At 29.8% G+C, this 15,629-nt stretch overlaps 3 protein-coding genes across 3 annotated transcripts; all 3 read right to left on the reverse strand.

Annotated features, from left to right (window-relative positions):
• Positions 1–1,163: 1,163 nt before the first annotated feature.
• LOC111690962 lies at positions 1,164–5,671 on the reverse strand. The gene is made up of 6 exons (XM_046947109.1): positions 5,150–5,671; positions 4,183–4,351; positions 3,384–4,099; positions 2,381–2,758; positions 2,157–2,325; positions 1,164–2,064 (listed from the first exon to the last, which is right to left on the reverse strand). The coding sequence occupies exons 1-6, from the start codon at positions 5,515–5,517 to the stop codon at positions 1,342–1,344; spliced, it is 2,523 nt and encodes an 840-aa protein (XP_046803065.1). The 5' UTR covers positions 5,518–5,671; the 3' UTR covers positions 1,164–1,341.
• Positions 5,672–7,593: 1,922 nt separating this feature from the next.
• Positions 7,594–11,236, reverse strand: LOC111690946. Its single transcript, XM_046947284.1, has 4 exons — positions 10,852–11,236; positions 10,618–10,786; positions 10,237–10,560; positions 7,594–8,661 (listed from the first exon to the last, which is right to left on the reverse strand). The coding sequence occupies exons 1-4, from the start codon at positions 11,214–11,216 to the stop codon at positions 8,248–8,250; spliced, it is 1,272 nt and encodes a 423-aa protein (XP_046803240.1). The 5' UTR covers positions 11,217–11,236; the 3' UTR covers positions 7,594–8,247.
• Positions 11,237–12,379: 1,143 nt separating this feature from the next.
• LOC111690961 lies at positions 12,380–14,475 on the reverse strand. Its single transcript, XM_023453574.2, has 4 exons — positions 13,995–14,475; positions 13,769–13,937; positions 12,958–13,275; positions 12,380–12,892 (listed from the first exon to the last, which is right to left on the reverse strand). Exons 1-4 carry the CDS (start codon positions 14,363–14,365, stop codon positions 12,479–12,481), a joined length of 1,272 nt encoding a protein of 423 aa, XP_023309342.2. The 5' UTR covers positions 14,366–14,475; the 3' UTR covers positions 12,380–12,478.
• Between the last annotated feature and the right edge of the window lie 1,154 nt (positions 14,476–15,629).

Consider the following 15,629-nt stretch of genomic DNA (forward strand, 5'->3'; position numbering starts at 1 on the left):
TTTTCCATTTTACAAAAGTATTGTTTGCAAAAAACAGCTGTTCATTGTTTATGTTTTTGAGTGAAAACTTGGCAATACTAACAAAGTTAACTGAGCTTAAATCTAAAACTGAAAAACACAATTATCGGTTAAAGTCCGCCTAAATTTGTTTTGAGTTTAATCTAACAGCAAGTTAAGCCTAGTTTAACTGATGAGTAAGAAACCCGCCCTTAGAATGTCAATAATAGTGAACAATAAGACATAATAAAATTTTCGATAATATAATTTAAAACCCGAAAAAAATTGAAACTAAACCCCAGAACTGTCCGTGGGGCACATGTGCCAAATATATGTAATGCTTGTGATGTAGAACAAAATTTGGTTAAAATATAGAAAAAATCTGTAATAATTTGTTTTAATTTTTTTTGTTAAGTTTTGTGAAATAAACAATAAATATCTGATTTATTATACTTTGTTTAATCAATTAAGGTATAAAACAGCAAAATAAGTTTTTATTTTTGTAATTTTTCTTTTATTTTACTAATGACAAATCTGCCCCATCCCTTGGCGCATTTACCCCATGGATGGGACGGTATCGCCGTTGTTGATCAGTGCGGAAAAGTTAAATATGTACTTGATGATGACTTAAGAAAAATTGAAAGGAATAAAACTAAAGCCAACATATCTAAGTATCAGAACCTAGAAAAATTAAGAATATGTATTGTGGTTTTAATTTGAGGCCGCGTCAAAAAAAAAAATTGGCGCATGGTCCCCCTTCTACCCTAATTGATTACTAGGAAATCAAATTTGTAGGTTAAGTTAATTTTTGCTAGTTAGAGCGTTAAATCGTGAAACTGTTTTGAAACAGTTTGTATTTCGAAAGCTTTGTTTCACTTCTATTCTTTGGCGGGAATTTGACAAAATACAACATTAACTAATAATCTTTACGAAGAACACAATAAATTTGATTAAAAAACATTTCTTGCAAATTTAATAAATCTGATCTGAACAAATTTTAATCGCAGAAGCAACCGAATCAATGCACCCAACATACTCACCATTATTTTAATCTTTCATTAAATATGCAAAAAAATCTACCAGAAAAAAAATGAGGAAAACCAACATGAACCAATAAATGAATACACTTCCACTTTAAAAACAATTTAAAGTTTAATTTAAGCAATTACAATACTCTATTTGACACCTGATATTATTTAAACTTTAACTAAACTAAAATGAAACAACTCTACATGTATTGTTGTTTTGTCTGCAAACCAACACCATCATTTTCAAAAAGACACTTAAAATTTAATTGAATGTGAATGCATTTGTCGCGCCATGCGGCAATACAAAATTCAAGTGTTAATCAAACACTTTCATCTCATTGAAATGTAGCAAAGTGTAAGCGTACATGTCCTTAAGTTTTTGTTGTTCCAAAATTTGTTTGAATTTCTTTTTGGCAAATTCACGATCAGCGAAATTTTCAAACGTACTGTCGGCGGCAATTTCCTTATCAATGCTAATAATGGGATAAATGGCATGATTGGCAAAGAAACCAAACAATTCACGTTTTCTCACTTCGTTGCGAATTTGTTGTAATGTGGGGATTTTTTCATAATTTAATTTTTTCAATGAACTTTGTAATTCTTCATAATACAATTCTATGAAATGTTCACGTTTTTCCTTTAACAATTTCACCGGTAGACTTGTGTAGAAAAAGTAGTTTAAATCGATACCCGGGCTACCCCATATGCTCATTTGAAAGTCTACAAATACCACATCTTGGGGTTGTTGGCAATTGACGTTGTCATATCGAAACATCATATTATTGACCCACATATCACCATGATTTAGAACTTGAAATTCTTGTTCTTGAGGTTTTTGCATTTGTTCGAGTTTAGAGCGTAAGTTTTTCAAATGATTTTCTAGTTTTCGGCATATATCTTCATAGCCTTTCCATGTCTTTGCCAAATCAATTAAAGCTTCACAGCTGGCTTTAATGAGACAATAGAATGTGCTATTGTCACGTTGTATAGCCCCTTTAGCTAAAATCCCAGAGTTGAAACATTTAAAGAGAGATGGATCCTGAGAGTATTCAAAGTATTAATAATAATGATTATTGTTTAAGTTCGATCGGCAAGAAATTCTGTGATATATATGGGATTAATTCTGCTTACCTTCTGTTTGACAACCAAAGAAATGCTATGAAACTGTGCCAAACGTTTTAACACCAACGAAGCATGATTTTCATCCATACCACGTTCTCGTGAGGCTAAACCATAACCCAAAGAACCTAAATCTTGAAAAACCAAGGTATTTATAGGTCTCTTCAAACATTGATAGAGCCTAGATTAAATATAAATTATATTTAATTGTTTTAATATCTCTCAGTATAACTCACTTTGCCCCAAATTGTTTTCGATCATTTGTAAAAATTTCCATTATTGGCAATACATGATAATAAAATATTTTCTCTTTTAAAAACACTTTCATATCCTCTAGAAAATCAATCGATTTCGTTACAGGCATACTTTTTATAATTACCGAAATTGTATGCTCTAATCCTGAATTATCACTTAAAGTGTAACTAATTAAAACACGATAGATTAGACTACAATAATTATCACCCGCACTACTGCCCATTTTTATGAAAATCCTTTTGATTAAAGGATTCGCTTCTTGCACGGCATTTTCAACAATTTCTTCGAAAAAATCTAAATTTAAATGTTTTGGTATGACAACCACCGTTTTATCGTAAACGATTTCCATTGTGGAAATGCTAGATCGTTTCAAATTGTTTATGATATTTAAATACAATTTTATTGTTACTTTATTATTGAATTATTAGTTTTCCGTATTATTAGAGAAACTCCTAAAATATTTTGTAACAAAAGCAAAAATGCAAGTTAATGTGTTAAAGTGATTTTTATTAGATTTTATTATAAAAAAATATAATAGTACAGTTTTATTGTTAATAACTTAATTAAGTGTTACATTGTCAATAAAGACGATATAAGTACATAAATTTGCCTAATTAAATATAAACTAAAATCGTGTATTAAATCATAAATTATTTTAGTATATTATTAGTTTTGTTAATATAGTATATTAAATAATGCATACTATTGAGTTGATATAATACTACATTGGAACAATCACATTTGCTCTACAGTTTGTAAAATTAATCAATCACATTAACTTGTTATAAACACAAATTTGGGTGCATAATAAGATTACTAAATAATTAAAGGTCCTTCGAACTTTACTTGAAGTTCATTCACAATAAATGAATATTTGCCTTTTAGGTCCTTCCAGCCACAACAATCATAGGATAAATTTTAAACTAAAATAATTTTATAGCCTTGTTCATGTTTCAATATTCACAAAATTTGTTTAAGCCACCTTAATCGAATATACCCATTTTATCGAAATTTTCCAAAGTATAACGATAAAATGCCTGCAAACGTTTGGAGGCAAATATTTGCTTTAACTTTTGCTTAGCGAATGCTTCATCATTGAAATTCTCTAAATTGCTATCGTGTGACTGCTCCTTATCTTGACATATTACCGGAAAAACACCATAATGAGCAAAGAATCCATACAATTGTCTCTTTTGTACCTCATTGTATATATCTTGGTAAGAGGGTATATCCTTAATGCCCAATTCTTGCATACCTTCACTTAAAGATCCATGATATTCTTTGATTAACACATCCAATTTATTTTGTAGAATATCAAACTCAATACTAGTATAAAAGAAATAATTCAAATCAATACCAGGAGTATTCCAAACAGACATTTGAAAATCTACAAAATTTAAATCCACTAGTTTACGTTGATCATTATATTTGAAGAGTATATTATTGACCCATAAATCTCCATGGTTTAAGACACAAAAACCATTTTTCTCCGCAGCACCACTGCGTCTTAGATTGTTTCTTAAGTTTTTGGAATAATTTCTTAATTTTTCTGTAATTTTTTCATAACCCTGCCAGGTTTCGATTAAATCGATGAGTGCTTTAATATTATTGCCGAAAAATTTCATAACCATACCCTCGTCCTTATTTAGGGCAGTATCGGCTAACATGCCCGAGTTGAAACATTGTTGTAATTCAGGAACCTTGAAAAAAATGAAATTGAATATTTTAATTAATATATAATTGTATATATGCAATATTTTCGGGGTTTAAATTTATATGTTACCTTTTTAAAGAGTTTAACTGAGGCTGCGTGGAACTTTCCCAACTTATTCATAACCATTAGACTGTGTGCTAGATCCAATCCCTTTTCTCGAGAAGCCATTTCGAATTTGCCTACTGCCAAATCTTCAAATACCAAAGTGTTGACAGGAGTTTTTAGAGAGTGATAAAGTCTGGAAATGATAAAATCGTTAAGTAATTTTATAAAGTTTATAATTAAAAAGCTTTTCATAAAGAAAAATATATAAGATTTCTATATTTGAACGTGTTAGTATGTTCAAAGTTCTAGTTCAGTTCTAGTTTAGTTCAAGTTCAGTTCTAGTTCAGTCTGGAAATGATAAAATAGTTAAATAATTTTATAAAGTTTAAAATTAAAAAGCTTTTTATATTGAAAAATATATAAGATTTATATATTTGAACGTGTTTGTATGTTCATTTCTAGTTCAGTTCTAGTTCAGTTCTAGTTTAATTTTAGTTCAGCTCTAGTTCAGTTTAAGTTCAAGTTCAGTTCTAGTACAGTTCTAGTTTAGTTCTAGTTTAGTTCTAGTTCAGTTCTAGTTCATTTCTAGTTCAGTTATAGTTCAGTTCTAGTTCAGTTCTAGTTCAGTTCAAGTTCAGTTCTAGTTCAGTTCTATTCCAGTTCTAGTTCAGTTCTAGTTCAGTTCTAGTTCAGTTCTAGTTCAGTTCTAGTTCAGTTCTAGTTCAGTTCTAGTTCAGTTCTAGTTCAGTTCTAGTTCAGTTCTAGTTCAGTTCTAGTTCAGTTCTAGTTCAGTTTTAGTTCAGGTCTAGTTCAGTTCTAGTTTAGTTCTAGTTCAGTTCTAATTCAGTTCTAGTTCAGTTTTAGTTTATTTCTAGTTCAGTTGTTCAGTTTTAGTTAGGTTCTAAGTAGTTTAGTTGTATTTCATTTCTAGCTCATTAAATTCCAGTTCAGTCCTATTTCAGTTTTAGTCCAGTTTACTTTCCAAACTCACCTTGGAGCAAATTTAACATCATCCTTACACAACACCTCCAACCTGGGCAAAACATTATTATAAAATATTCTCTCTTTAAGGAAAACATTTAAATCCAACAAAAAATCTGTAGCTTCTGTATGTGGCATACTTTTAATAATAACAGAAATGCAACCATCATTTCCGTTATCGTTTGTAGATTTATACGAAACAGTAACACGATAAATTTGACTACAATAATTTTCACCCGTACTACTGCCCATAGTGAAATCAATGGTTTTTATTTGAAAATTATTTCTTAGCAAAGCATTTTCCAAAATATCGGTAAAGAAATCGTAATCCAAATGTTTGGGTTCAGCCACCACGTCACCGGAATAGGTAATAGTCATATTGAAATTTAAGATAAATAAAACACTTATAATTTAAATTTAGAATACAATATTTCACTTTTTTTTTTATTTTTGGTTAACTTTGTTAAATCACAGGTGTTGCTCTTGAAACAGGTTTCGATATATATAAAATATTTTTAACCGTTCAAACATCTTAAATAGTCTCTGTTCTGTTCAAAAAAGTGTGTTCACAATTGTATAGTTGTTATTACACTAAAATATCTCGGTGATGCGAGTAAAAAAATGATTTGATTGCCATTAATTAATGTCTAGATGTGTCGTAATCTTTGTTTGCCTTTTTTTCAATTTATTAAAACAAAACACTGTAAAAACTGTTATTAACCCTAATGTGTACAAAAAAGCGCAATAAGATTTATATTAAAAAAAAGATAAGTCGTTAGTTGTTTAACAATAATTCTTAAAACAATATAGTTTGTTGATTAATTTCAGACACTGGCCATGCTTCAGTGAGAAATCCTTATCAAAATTATTATTTATTTTTGTTAATAAATTTTTATAATTTGGAGACAAATTGTTGTCATTTTTGTAGTATAATAATGATTTAACATATTTTGTTGTTGTGCTAATTTTACTGTTTGCAAATTTTGGCTCGTGGCTACTAATTTTTTTATTGAGCTTTTTTTGATTTCTGGCTCGAGATCTTTCTAATGTCTACAATGTTATTTCAATTGTCATTATGTGTTTCTATGTAAGATTTTAGCAGAATGGAAAACTACTTTTGAAAATAGATAAATTTGATAATTGTAGTTTCAGATATAAGATAAAATCGTATGTTCTTAAAACATTTAGTTGAAGAGCAATGTTATATATAGGTTTTCTTACAAGTTAACAACAGGGTACATTTCAAGAATTTAGAGCAGATACAGCATAAAGGGTTTTAAACAGTTCTAATCTTATCGATCGAAATCTTTTTACTTTCTACTTCATATATGGGTCTTCCGATTTTGATAGTAGACCAGGCACAAATATTCAGTACTATCAGTCCAGATCTGCCGGACTTAGAGGGTCAAAGTTTGACATTTTATTAATTTTTTGTCTGACCTAATATCCAATAGTGCAAATTTCGTCAAAATCGAAAATGTTATTAAAAGAAGTACAAGAATTCTAGTCCGTCGGTACTATGAAATGTTGAAGTCATTTGACTTTAGGTCTGAGCTAAAAATATAATCTTCCTGGTGTCACGGAAACCGGTCTCGGTGGAAATTATTTTAAAGTGGTCTCTTCGGGGTGCACGTGGTGTTTGTGGCTAAAGCCTAAAATGCGGAAGAAAAATGTTGGTTTAAATATTGACGTTTGTTAAAATTAATATTTCATGATTGCTGTTGACGAGACAACAGGATCCTCATAAGAGTGATGGATAGATGATATTCTATTAATTTGTTATGGATAAATTTCCATTCTTTATCAACGTTATGTTCAAGATTTATTCTATTGACGAATCAATAGAGGTCATTTTATCAGATGAAATGGTGCTTGTACATGGTACATCGGTCAAAAAATCTCCAATTGTTAGGATCTACTTTTGGTATCGATTTTTAATTGCAAAAAGAGTAGGATTCTAATTTGATTACTGGAATTTCAAAATAACAGGTTTTATTAGGTTAGTCCATTCCAATTGTCGAAATTGTTTTCTTTGTTTCTCCATCCTCAAATTATTCGAATGAGTCTGTTCCTAATCCATATACTTCATCTCAAACAAGATTTGAATCTATTTGAATTTAAAATGTTTTTCGTTTTAAAAGAGAGAAGTAAAAATTAAAGAACAAAAAAGATAGAGTTCGGGGTATTCTGGATGCTCATTAGATTCTAAGACCATATAGCTATATCCGTCAGTCTGTCTGTTGAAAGAAAGCTAGAAGGCAGAAAACTTTCACAAAAACTTCTTATTGCTGCAATGAAATGAAAATGGCTTAGATCGGTTTACGATCATAATAATCTAACCGTACCTGTTTGAGGGTTAAATACAACTAAGTAAATTAAGAAAATCATATAACAGAGGACATCATATTTGTTATAAAATTAAAAAATAAAACACGCAATTTTTGTATTGTAATTTTTAAGAATTTTAATATTAATTATTTATTTCTTAATAATTTAATGAAATAATAACAAACATTCAAGAAAGCGGCTACATATAAGACAAATCAAACTAATGTTAGGCTGAAGGGGTCATATATAACAAATTAAATAAGTCTGTAAACAATTAAGAAAATATTAAAAAAAACTATAAAACGATTACAGACATGATTTTAATAAAAATGATTTAAAGAAAATTTTTTTAGAATTAAATTATAAAAACTTGAAAGATGAGATTTTTTTTAATTTACTAAAATTTCAAAACAATCAAATATTTGTTAAGGCCCTTTGTAGGGTATTGAAAAAATTAAAATTCTGTAAGCGTGCGAGACAAATAATGTGTGTGTATGATTCCTGAAACAATCAACTTTCTTGTGAGCTTTTTAAATTAATATATTTAACTAAACAAACGTAACAATATAAATATATATATAATTCTCAACATGTCAATAAGCTGCTAACAATTCAAACACATCATTATTCATAATAAAAAATACACATGTATTTTGCAAATTTAGCTACAATTCTAAAATTTACATTTAAAAAAACAAACTCAATAAATTTAATTTCAGTTTGCATTTCATCACTTAAAATTTCTCTCATATTTCAAATTGTAACACAAATTGCAAAATTTTACAATACACCTAATTGTTCTAAACGTTTAATATTGAATTTCAACGTTTCAATTGTTCTTTTATTGCTGGTGAACATTAATTGAATTTTTTGTTCGGCAAATTTTGCATCTTTTAAATTTTCCAACGAATTGTCATGGGAATCGTTGGCATACATTGACATCAATGGAAAAAATGAAAATGCAACAAAAAATCCATACGCTTCTTTTTCGAGTATTTCTTGTTGTATTTGCCTTTTAGTGGGTCGCAGCGTAATAGGGTAGGGTAGTGTCTCTAGTGTTTGTAGTAGTGTATTGGTATAGATATCGATTAATTCGGAACGGTTGTGTTTTAAGACATCTAATTGAACACTTGTGTTTAGAAAATAGTTGACGTCAAAGCCTAGACTGCCATAGAAGCTGAGTTGAAAGTCGATCTGTAATTAGAAAAGATGAGATAAGTGGTAATTTTTAAATAGCTAACGAAAAGTTAGCTTGGGGCTTCATCTTGAGTTCCAAACTATTTCGTCATTAATCCCGTGTGTACTAAATGAGATATTGGAGGTCATAGATGATAAAAAATCAGGTATTTTTTGCATATATCTCGCTTATTACGTCTCCTACGGCTTCGGAAAAATTTTTCATTGTGCAGGTTATGTTGAGCTGTTATTTTCAAATAATATTCATAATTAAAACCAGTTACTCTTCGTATAGTCAGGCATGGCGGACCATACCGTATACCAGTTTATAATAAATTATTATGGTTGTGTTTTGCCTTAATTCCGAAATAGAGTGAGGGTAAATATGGTCTTATTATACCCTTCACCTTCGTGAGGTATATATAAGTTTGTCATTCCGTTTGTAATTTCTATAATATAATTTTCCGACCCTATAAAGTATATATATTCTGGATCCTTATAGATAGCGGAGTCGATTGAGCCATGTCCGTCTGTCTGTTGAAATCAGTTTTTAGAGGTCCCCTGATATCGGCGAGTTCCGAATCTTCAATAATTCAGTTAGACATGCTTTCGAGAAGATCGCTATTTAAAATCAGCAAAATCGGTCTATATATGAGCAAAAATCCGAGACAACCTCTGAAAATTTTATCAAAAAAACCAATTTTTTTCATGCTTTGTTTAAAAAGCAACAACAACACTGTGAATTGGATAAAGATGTACATGTGCGTGTGGAGATGTATTTTTTTTGTATGTTTGGATGCTGTTCTGTTCTCATGAAGGTGAAGGGTATAACAAGAACAAGGAGATAAAGCAATAATATGTTGGTAATACAGCTCATATTTGTTTGAGGGTGGTAATACAGTTTGACGGTGGTATTACAGTACAACGGTTAATATTTCTTTCTGCTACAGTTTATATTTGTTTGTGTGTATGTTAAGTGTGACATGTGTGCAGAGATACAAAATAAATAAAAACTGTTTTTTAAAACATACTTGGTGAAGGGTATATAAGATTTGGCACAGCCGAATATAGAAATATTACTTGTTTTTATATATGTTGGTGGATGCAAATAGCATGATATTTAAGGGACTTATCCGAAATTGCATCTTGATTATAAGTCAATTATTGAATTTCAAGTAATTTTTTAAGGGGACTTTGTAATGATGCCTGATTATTTAGACTTATACACAACTAAGTTTTACAGATTTTCGTAGAGATACTAGAACACTGAGCTCAAGAAATCATTTTCATGATTCAACGGAAAAATATCAAGTTATCTTGAAAATTGCGACCATAGCATGTGCACAGGCGGATCGGCTTTGAAAGTGATTCTAAGCTATTTGTATACTTTAAGGTGAACGTAAGGCTTTTACAAGCACAAACGCGTATTGCCTTCACAATTATGGTGGTAATTATATAAATTATCTACAGAAATTAAAATGTAGTAAATTATACTTTCATTTTGCTTTTTTGGAAATTATTTTTCTTTTTGCTGAGAATATCTGTGCATAATTTCTCAAGTTTTTCTAATTTAAACCTTTTTTTAATACTTACAAATCTCACTTCTGTAGGCTTACTATTATCTTTCGATCCATAGCGAAACATTAAATTATTCACCCACAAATCACCATGATTTAAAACATTCAATTGTCCTTTCAAAGGATACACCGATTTTAAAACACGTTCCGTAAAATGAGCATAATAATCTTCTAACTTCTTTATAAGACCCTCTGGTATTTGCAAATCATTTTTAAGAATTTCTATCAGCTTTAAAAGTTGTCCACCAAATAAGGCCTTAAAGGAATCCGATTTACAAGAGTCCATATTCAATAAACCAAAAGGATAACGTTGCAAGATGTTGGAAAATACATTATCATCCTGAAATTTAAAATTTTTTAATTCTATCTGAAATACCTTCCTAATAACATCACTCACCAATTCATTTAAACTCAGTGATAAAGCATGATATTGCGCCAGTTTTTGTAAAACCATTAAAGAGTGTATCTTATCTAAACCCGTTTGACGACTTTGCAAATGAAAACCCAAAGGATTTAGATTTTGAAACACTAAAGTTTCCACTGGATATGAGATATTGTAAATAAACCTAAATGTTTGCCAAAAAATTAATCAAAATAAATTAATTTTCCCTGTTATAGTTTCAGTTATTACCTTGGTCCGAGAACATAATTCTTGTCCTTTATCTTCATTAAAGTTTCCATTTTGGGTAAAATATTTCTATAGAAATACAATTCTCTATTGTAAATTTTTAAATTTCTTAAAACCAATTGCTTGTGTTTCGGCATACTTTTGACCACCACACTTTCTAACTGCTCTTCTTCGTCCCCCTCCATCAATTGACATTTAACTTCAATTTCATAAATATCACTGCAATAATTTTCACCCGAACCCGAGACCAAATTTGATATTACAAATTTATTTATTTTCACTTCATTGCGGCACAAATAATTCTCTAATGCAGTTTTTATGAATTCGCTATTCAGATATTCCGGTGTTTGCGTTTCCAATTTGGCCATTGTGATGTTTGTTTAAAATTTTCGTTAAAAACTAAAAGACTTTTATGGAAATCATGTGTATTTAAAGCATGTATGTATTAAAAATATTGTTGCATTTCATTGTACTGAGAGGCAGATTCATTTTAATTGATTCTAATGACATTTTACTTTGATTTGTTCATTTCTGCAGTATGGGGGCAAATTGATTAACTTGTAATGGTTTAGTTTATTTTCTCTCTTTGTTTTAATTTTTATTAAAGAAAGATTCCGATATGATTAAACTATTTGGAATTGTAGGTTGATTAAGAATTTAAAAATTAATGAAAAGTAATAGATTTGAGAATTTTAGTTTTGTTACTTAAAATTTTGGAACATTATTAAAAATTTTAAGCATTTGTATTTTAGTTCTGTACTAATCCAGTTCTAGTTCATTTCTAGTTCAGTACTAGTTCAGTTCTAGATCAGTTCTAGATCAGTTCTACTTCTTTTTTAGTTCAGTTCTAGTTTAGTTCTAGTTCAGTTCTAGTTCAATTCTAGTTTAGTTCTAGTTCAGTTCTAGTTTAGTTCTAGTTCAGTTCTAGTTCAGTTCCAGTTCAGTTCTAGTTCAGTTCTAGTTCAGTTCTAGTTCAGTTCTAGTTCAGTTCTAGTTCAGTTCTAGTTCAGTTCTAGTTCAGTTCTAGTTCAGTTCTAGTTCAGTTCTAGTTCTAGTTCAGTTCTAGTTCAGTTCTAGTTCTAGTTCAGTTCTAGTTCAGTTCTAGTTCAGTTCTAGTTCAGTTCTAGTTCAGTTCTAGTTCAGTTCTAGTTCAGTTCTAGTTCAGTTCTAGTTCAGTTCTAGTTCAGTTCTAGTTCAATTCAGTTATAGGTCAGTTCAAAATCAGTTTTAAAACAGTTCTAGTCCCGTTCAGTTCTACTTTATCTCTAGTTCAGTTTTTGTTCAGTTCTAGTGTTTGTTCAGTTTTATTTCAGTTCAGTTCAGTCACTATAACTAGTTAAGTACCTGTTCAGTTCTAGTTTTGTTCCAACTTGATCTAAATCATTACAAATGACTCCAATCAATGTAAAACTCAAACTTTTATGATCAGAGTTTACCATCTGAGCTGAAAAATCAGATATTTTATTTGCAAAAGTTAATACTTTAAACTTTCACTAAAAGTAATTATTAACTTCAAATTTCTCGTTAAAAATACCGTATTTACTACTTTATTTTGTACTTTTGCCAAATATCACTACTTTAAAATAATTACGTAAAAAATATAAATTTTGAATATAATTCTAGCTTATATCTAAAATTCTTCTAAAACACCCAATTTTTCTAAACGTTTAAGACTGTACTTTAAATGATCGGTTAACTCGTCGCGGGCAAACATAGCTTCTAACTTTTTATTTTTATATTCCTCATTGGTAAAAGCTTCAATACTTGTATCACCAGAAAGTTCTTTAGGCAGTGTAACCATGGGCAAGAAACCAAACAAAGCAAATAGACCATATAATTCTCTTGATCTTAACTCATATTTCAAGTCGTCCAAGGAGGGTATGTCCTCATAACGCATATAATCCAAACATTCTGAGAAACTCTTATAATAAATCTCAATTAATTCATTACGTTTTGATTTCAAGATATCCAATTGAACACTGGTATTGAAGAAGAAATTTAAATCACAACCGGGACTACCAAAGAAACTCAGTTGAAAGTCAACCTTTAAGAAAAAAACATTTATTTATCAATTAAATTCTTTACGAAATATATTACAAAGCTACTTACGAATATTGCCTTGGTGGGCTTAGTTGGTTCATTTTCATCTTCATAGGCATACATAAAGTTATTGGTCCACATATCACCATGATTGAGTACCACAAAGCGATCACCTTCTTTAACTTTGGCTAGTTTGTATGTAATTTCTTTAAAATTGTTGTGGTATTTTTGCAATTTATTAGAAATATTTTCATAACCGGGCCAAGTTTTGGATGATTTAACTAATTGCCCTAAATAGCCACCAAACATTTGTAGAAATGTATCGGTTTTTAAGACAGTTTCCTCGCACAACATTCCCTTTTGAAGACGTTTAGTTATAGCAGGATCCTTTAAAAGGAAAATATTTACATTAAAACTAATTAAAATCGGATCCCTATCTAGTTCAGTTCTAGTTTAATTCTAGTGCTGTTCTAGTTCAGTTCTAGTTTAGTTCTAGTTCAGTTCTAGTTCAGTTCTAGTTCAGTTCTAGTTCAGTTCTAGTTCAGTTCTAGTTCAGTTCTAGTTCAGTTCTAGTTCAGTTCTAGTTCAGTTCTAGTTCAGCTCTAGTTCAGTTCTAGTTCAGTTTTAGTTCAGTTCTAGATCAGTTCAGTTCTAGTTCAGTTCTAGTTCAGTTCTAGTTCAGCTCTAGTTCAGTTCTAGTTCATTTTATTTTAGTTATAGTTTGGTTTAGTTTTATTTTAGATCTTGTCCTGGTTGAATTTTATTTAAGTTCTAGTACAATTTAAGTTAAATTTTTTAGTTATCAGTTATTGCTCACATATGATTCAGTTACATTTCAGTTCCTACTTAGTCCTACTTTAATTCGTATCGATTTCCTTACCTTTTTTGCTAACACCATTGAAGTGGCATGAAATTTAGCCAATTTATCCAAAATCATTACCGTATGATTCCAATCTAAACCGTCTTGACGAGATGCTACTGTAAAGCCATCCACTTTAAGATCATTAAAAACAATTGTTTGTACCGGTGTTTTAGTGGCATAAAAACAACTAAAATTAATTGAATAAGTAAAACTTTAAGTGACCACTTTAAAAATATTTAATTACTTTGCTCCAAAAGTCTCGCCATTACTCAAAATAGCCAAACGTGGTAAAACATCCCAATAGGTTAATTTTTCCTTAACAAATACTCCAACATCCTCTAGAAATTGGGTTTCCGGTGTTATGGGTATAGTTTTGACAATCAAGGAAATTTGTTGCTTCTCTTGGGGCTCTCCTTGACTATACGAAGTATCGTAATCAATTAAGACCCGATAAATGCTAGAGCAATAATTATCGCCAGGATTGCTTCCCCAAGTGAAATTAATTTCATGAATATTTACTTTCACTTCGCGTAAACCTTCTTCTAGGGCATTAACGAAAAATTCTACATTTAAATAATCCGGTACAAATATATTATTAGCATTTTTAATTATCATTTTATTAAAATTGATTTTATTAATTTATAATCTTTTAAAAATTTGCACACTACCGCAACAAACAACTTTTTGTGGTTTGTCTATTTGACTAAAAGTAAGAAATCGTAATGAAGAAGATTTGGCCAAAACTCAACTATTTCAATACGAAATATTTATACCGTTTTTCAGCGTTTTGTTTTAACATGAGCGTGAGAGAGTTAGCGTTAATTAGAGATAAATATGTTATAATGATATGACAAGTGGAAACTATAGCGTAAAAAAATAATGAACATAAAAGAGAACCATTATAAAAAATTGACAGCAGAGACGCGTGTCTCGAAATGTTGTATATGTTTTTTTATATAAATGCTAAAAAACGTCATTTTTTTGGTGATAATTGTTATTTTATTAACCGCTACTCGTTGTATTAGTATGTATGTTGTTGTTTATAGATCTCTTAATCAATCTTATCAAAAGTGGTTTTGTTTTTGTTTGTTGTTTATACGATTATTTTAACCCATAATATGTATTATCTTAAGTAAATTATGGCTATAGATACAATATTGAACATAGATACATACATATATAAGGTATAGTTCGTACATATTTATGCATGAAGAGTATAGAAGCAAAACCCACAATCTCCATTTTCCATGATGCAAACTATTACTGCAATCTTATTATGTATATTGAAAGCTTGTGATCGCACAAAATTACCAATTCGTTTTTAGTGAGAATAATTTAACTTTTTATTTAATCTTAATTGGAGATTGCTTCCTTTGACATACAAAGAATAATTTTCTTAATAATGTGGTTACATTATCAAACTAATTTCATGATTATATTAACAAAATTATGCGCTGTTTCACCTTCAAGTGTTTTTATGTATTTGAAAAAGTTAAAAAGTGGAGATTACTGTCTTTACATCTATACTTTTCCCAAGTTTGTCTACATAAATAAGTATTTGTATTTCGCACGTATACATGCAAACAATGAATTTTGTTTGCAAATTGTCTCAGTAAAAACTAGGTGGACTAAATGCTACCCCTACGTTAGTTAAATTAAAGTTTGTTTTTAACAAAGAGTATTTAAGCTTCAATAAATATATCTGATTAAATAACTTTAATTGAAATTTAGTTCAGTTCTAGTTCGGTTGTAGTTCGGTTCTAGTTCAGTACTAGTTCAGATCCAGTTCTAGTTCAGTTCTAGTTCAGTTCTAGTTCAGTTCTAGTTCAGTTCTAGTTCAGTTCTAGTTCAGTTCTAGTTCAGTTCTAGTTCAGTTCTA

This window comes from Lucilia cuprina, chromosome 3 (assembly GCF_022045245.1).
Source record: "Lucilia cuprina isolate Lc7/37 chromosome 3, ASM2204524v1, whole genome shotgun sequence".
NCBI classification, from domain to species: domain Eukaryota; kingdom Metazoa; phylum Arthropoda; class Insecta; order Diptera; family Calliphoridae; genus Lucilia; species Lucilia cuprina.

What these genes read in the sequence shown, in the direction of transcription:
- LOC111690962 (XM_046947109.1), bottom strand. Translation starts at nt 5,517, where the DNA reads ATGACTATTACCTATTCCGGTGACGTGGTGGCTGAACCCAAACATTTG. An exon ending in CAGTTAAACTCTTTAAAAAG is followed by an intron (nt 4,100 to 4,182) that starts GTAACATATAAA and finishes ATTTTTTTCAAG; the next exon opens with GTTCCTGAATTACAACAATG. An exon ending in CTTTGGTTGTCAAACAGAAG is followed by an intron (nt 2,065 to 2,156) that starts GTAAGCAGAATT and finishes GAATACTCTCAG; the next exon opens with GATCCATCTCTCTTTAAATG.
- LOC111690946 (XM_046947284.1), bottom strand. Translation starts at nt 11,216, where the DNA reads ATGGCCAAATTGGAAACGCAAACACCGGAATATCTGAATAGCGAATTC. An exon ending in AATTATGTTCTCGGACCAAG is followed by an intron (nt 10,787 to 10,851) that starts GTAATAACTGAA and finishes GCAAACATTTAG; the next exon opens with GTTTATTTACAATATCTCAT. An exon ending in CACTGAGTTTAAATGAATTG is followed by an intron (nt 10,561 to 10,617) that starts GTGAGTGATGTT and finishes TTTAAATTTCAG; the next exon opens with GATGATAATGTATTTTCCAA.
- LOC111690961 (XM_023453574.2), bottom strand. Translation starts at nt 14,365, where the DNA reads ATGATAATTAAAAATGCTAATAATATATTTGTACCGGATTATTTAAAT. An exon ending in GGCGAGACTTTTGGAGCAAA is followed by an intron (nt 13,938 to 13,994) that starts GTAATTAAATAT and finishes AATTAATTTTAG; the next exon opens with TTGTTTTTATGCCACTAAAA. An exon ending in AGCCCACCAAGGCAATATTC is followed by an intron (nt 12,893 to 12,957) that starts GTAAGTAGCTTT and finishes TTTTTCTTAAAG; the next exon opens with GTTGACTTTCAACTGAGTTT.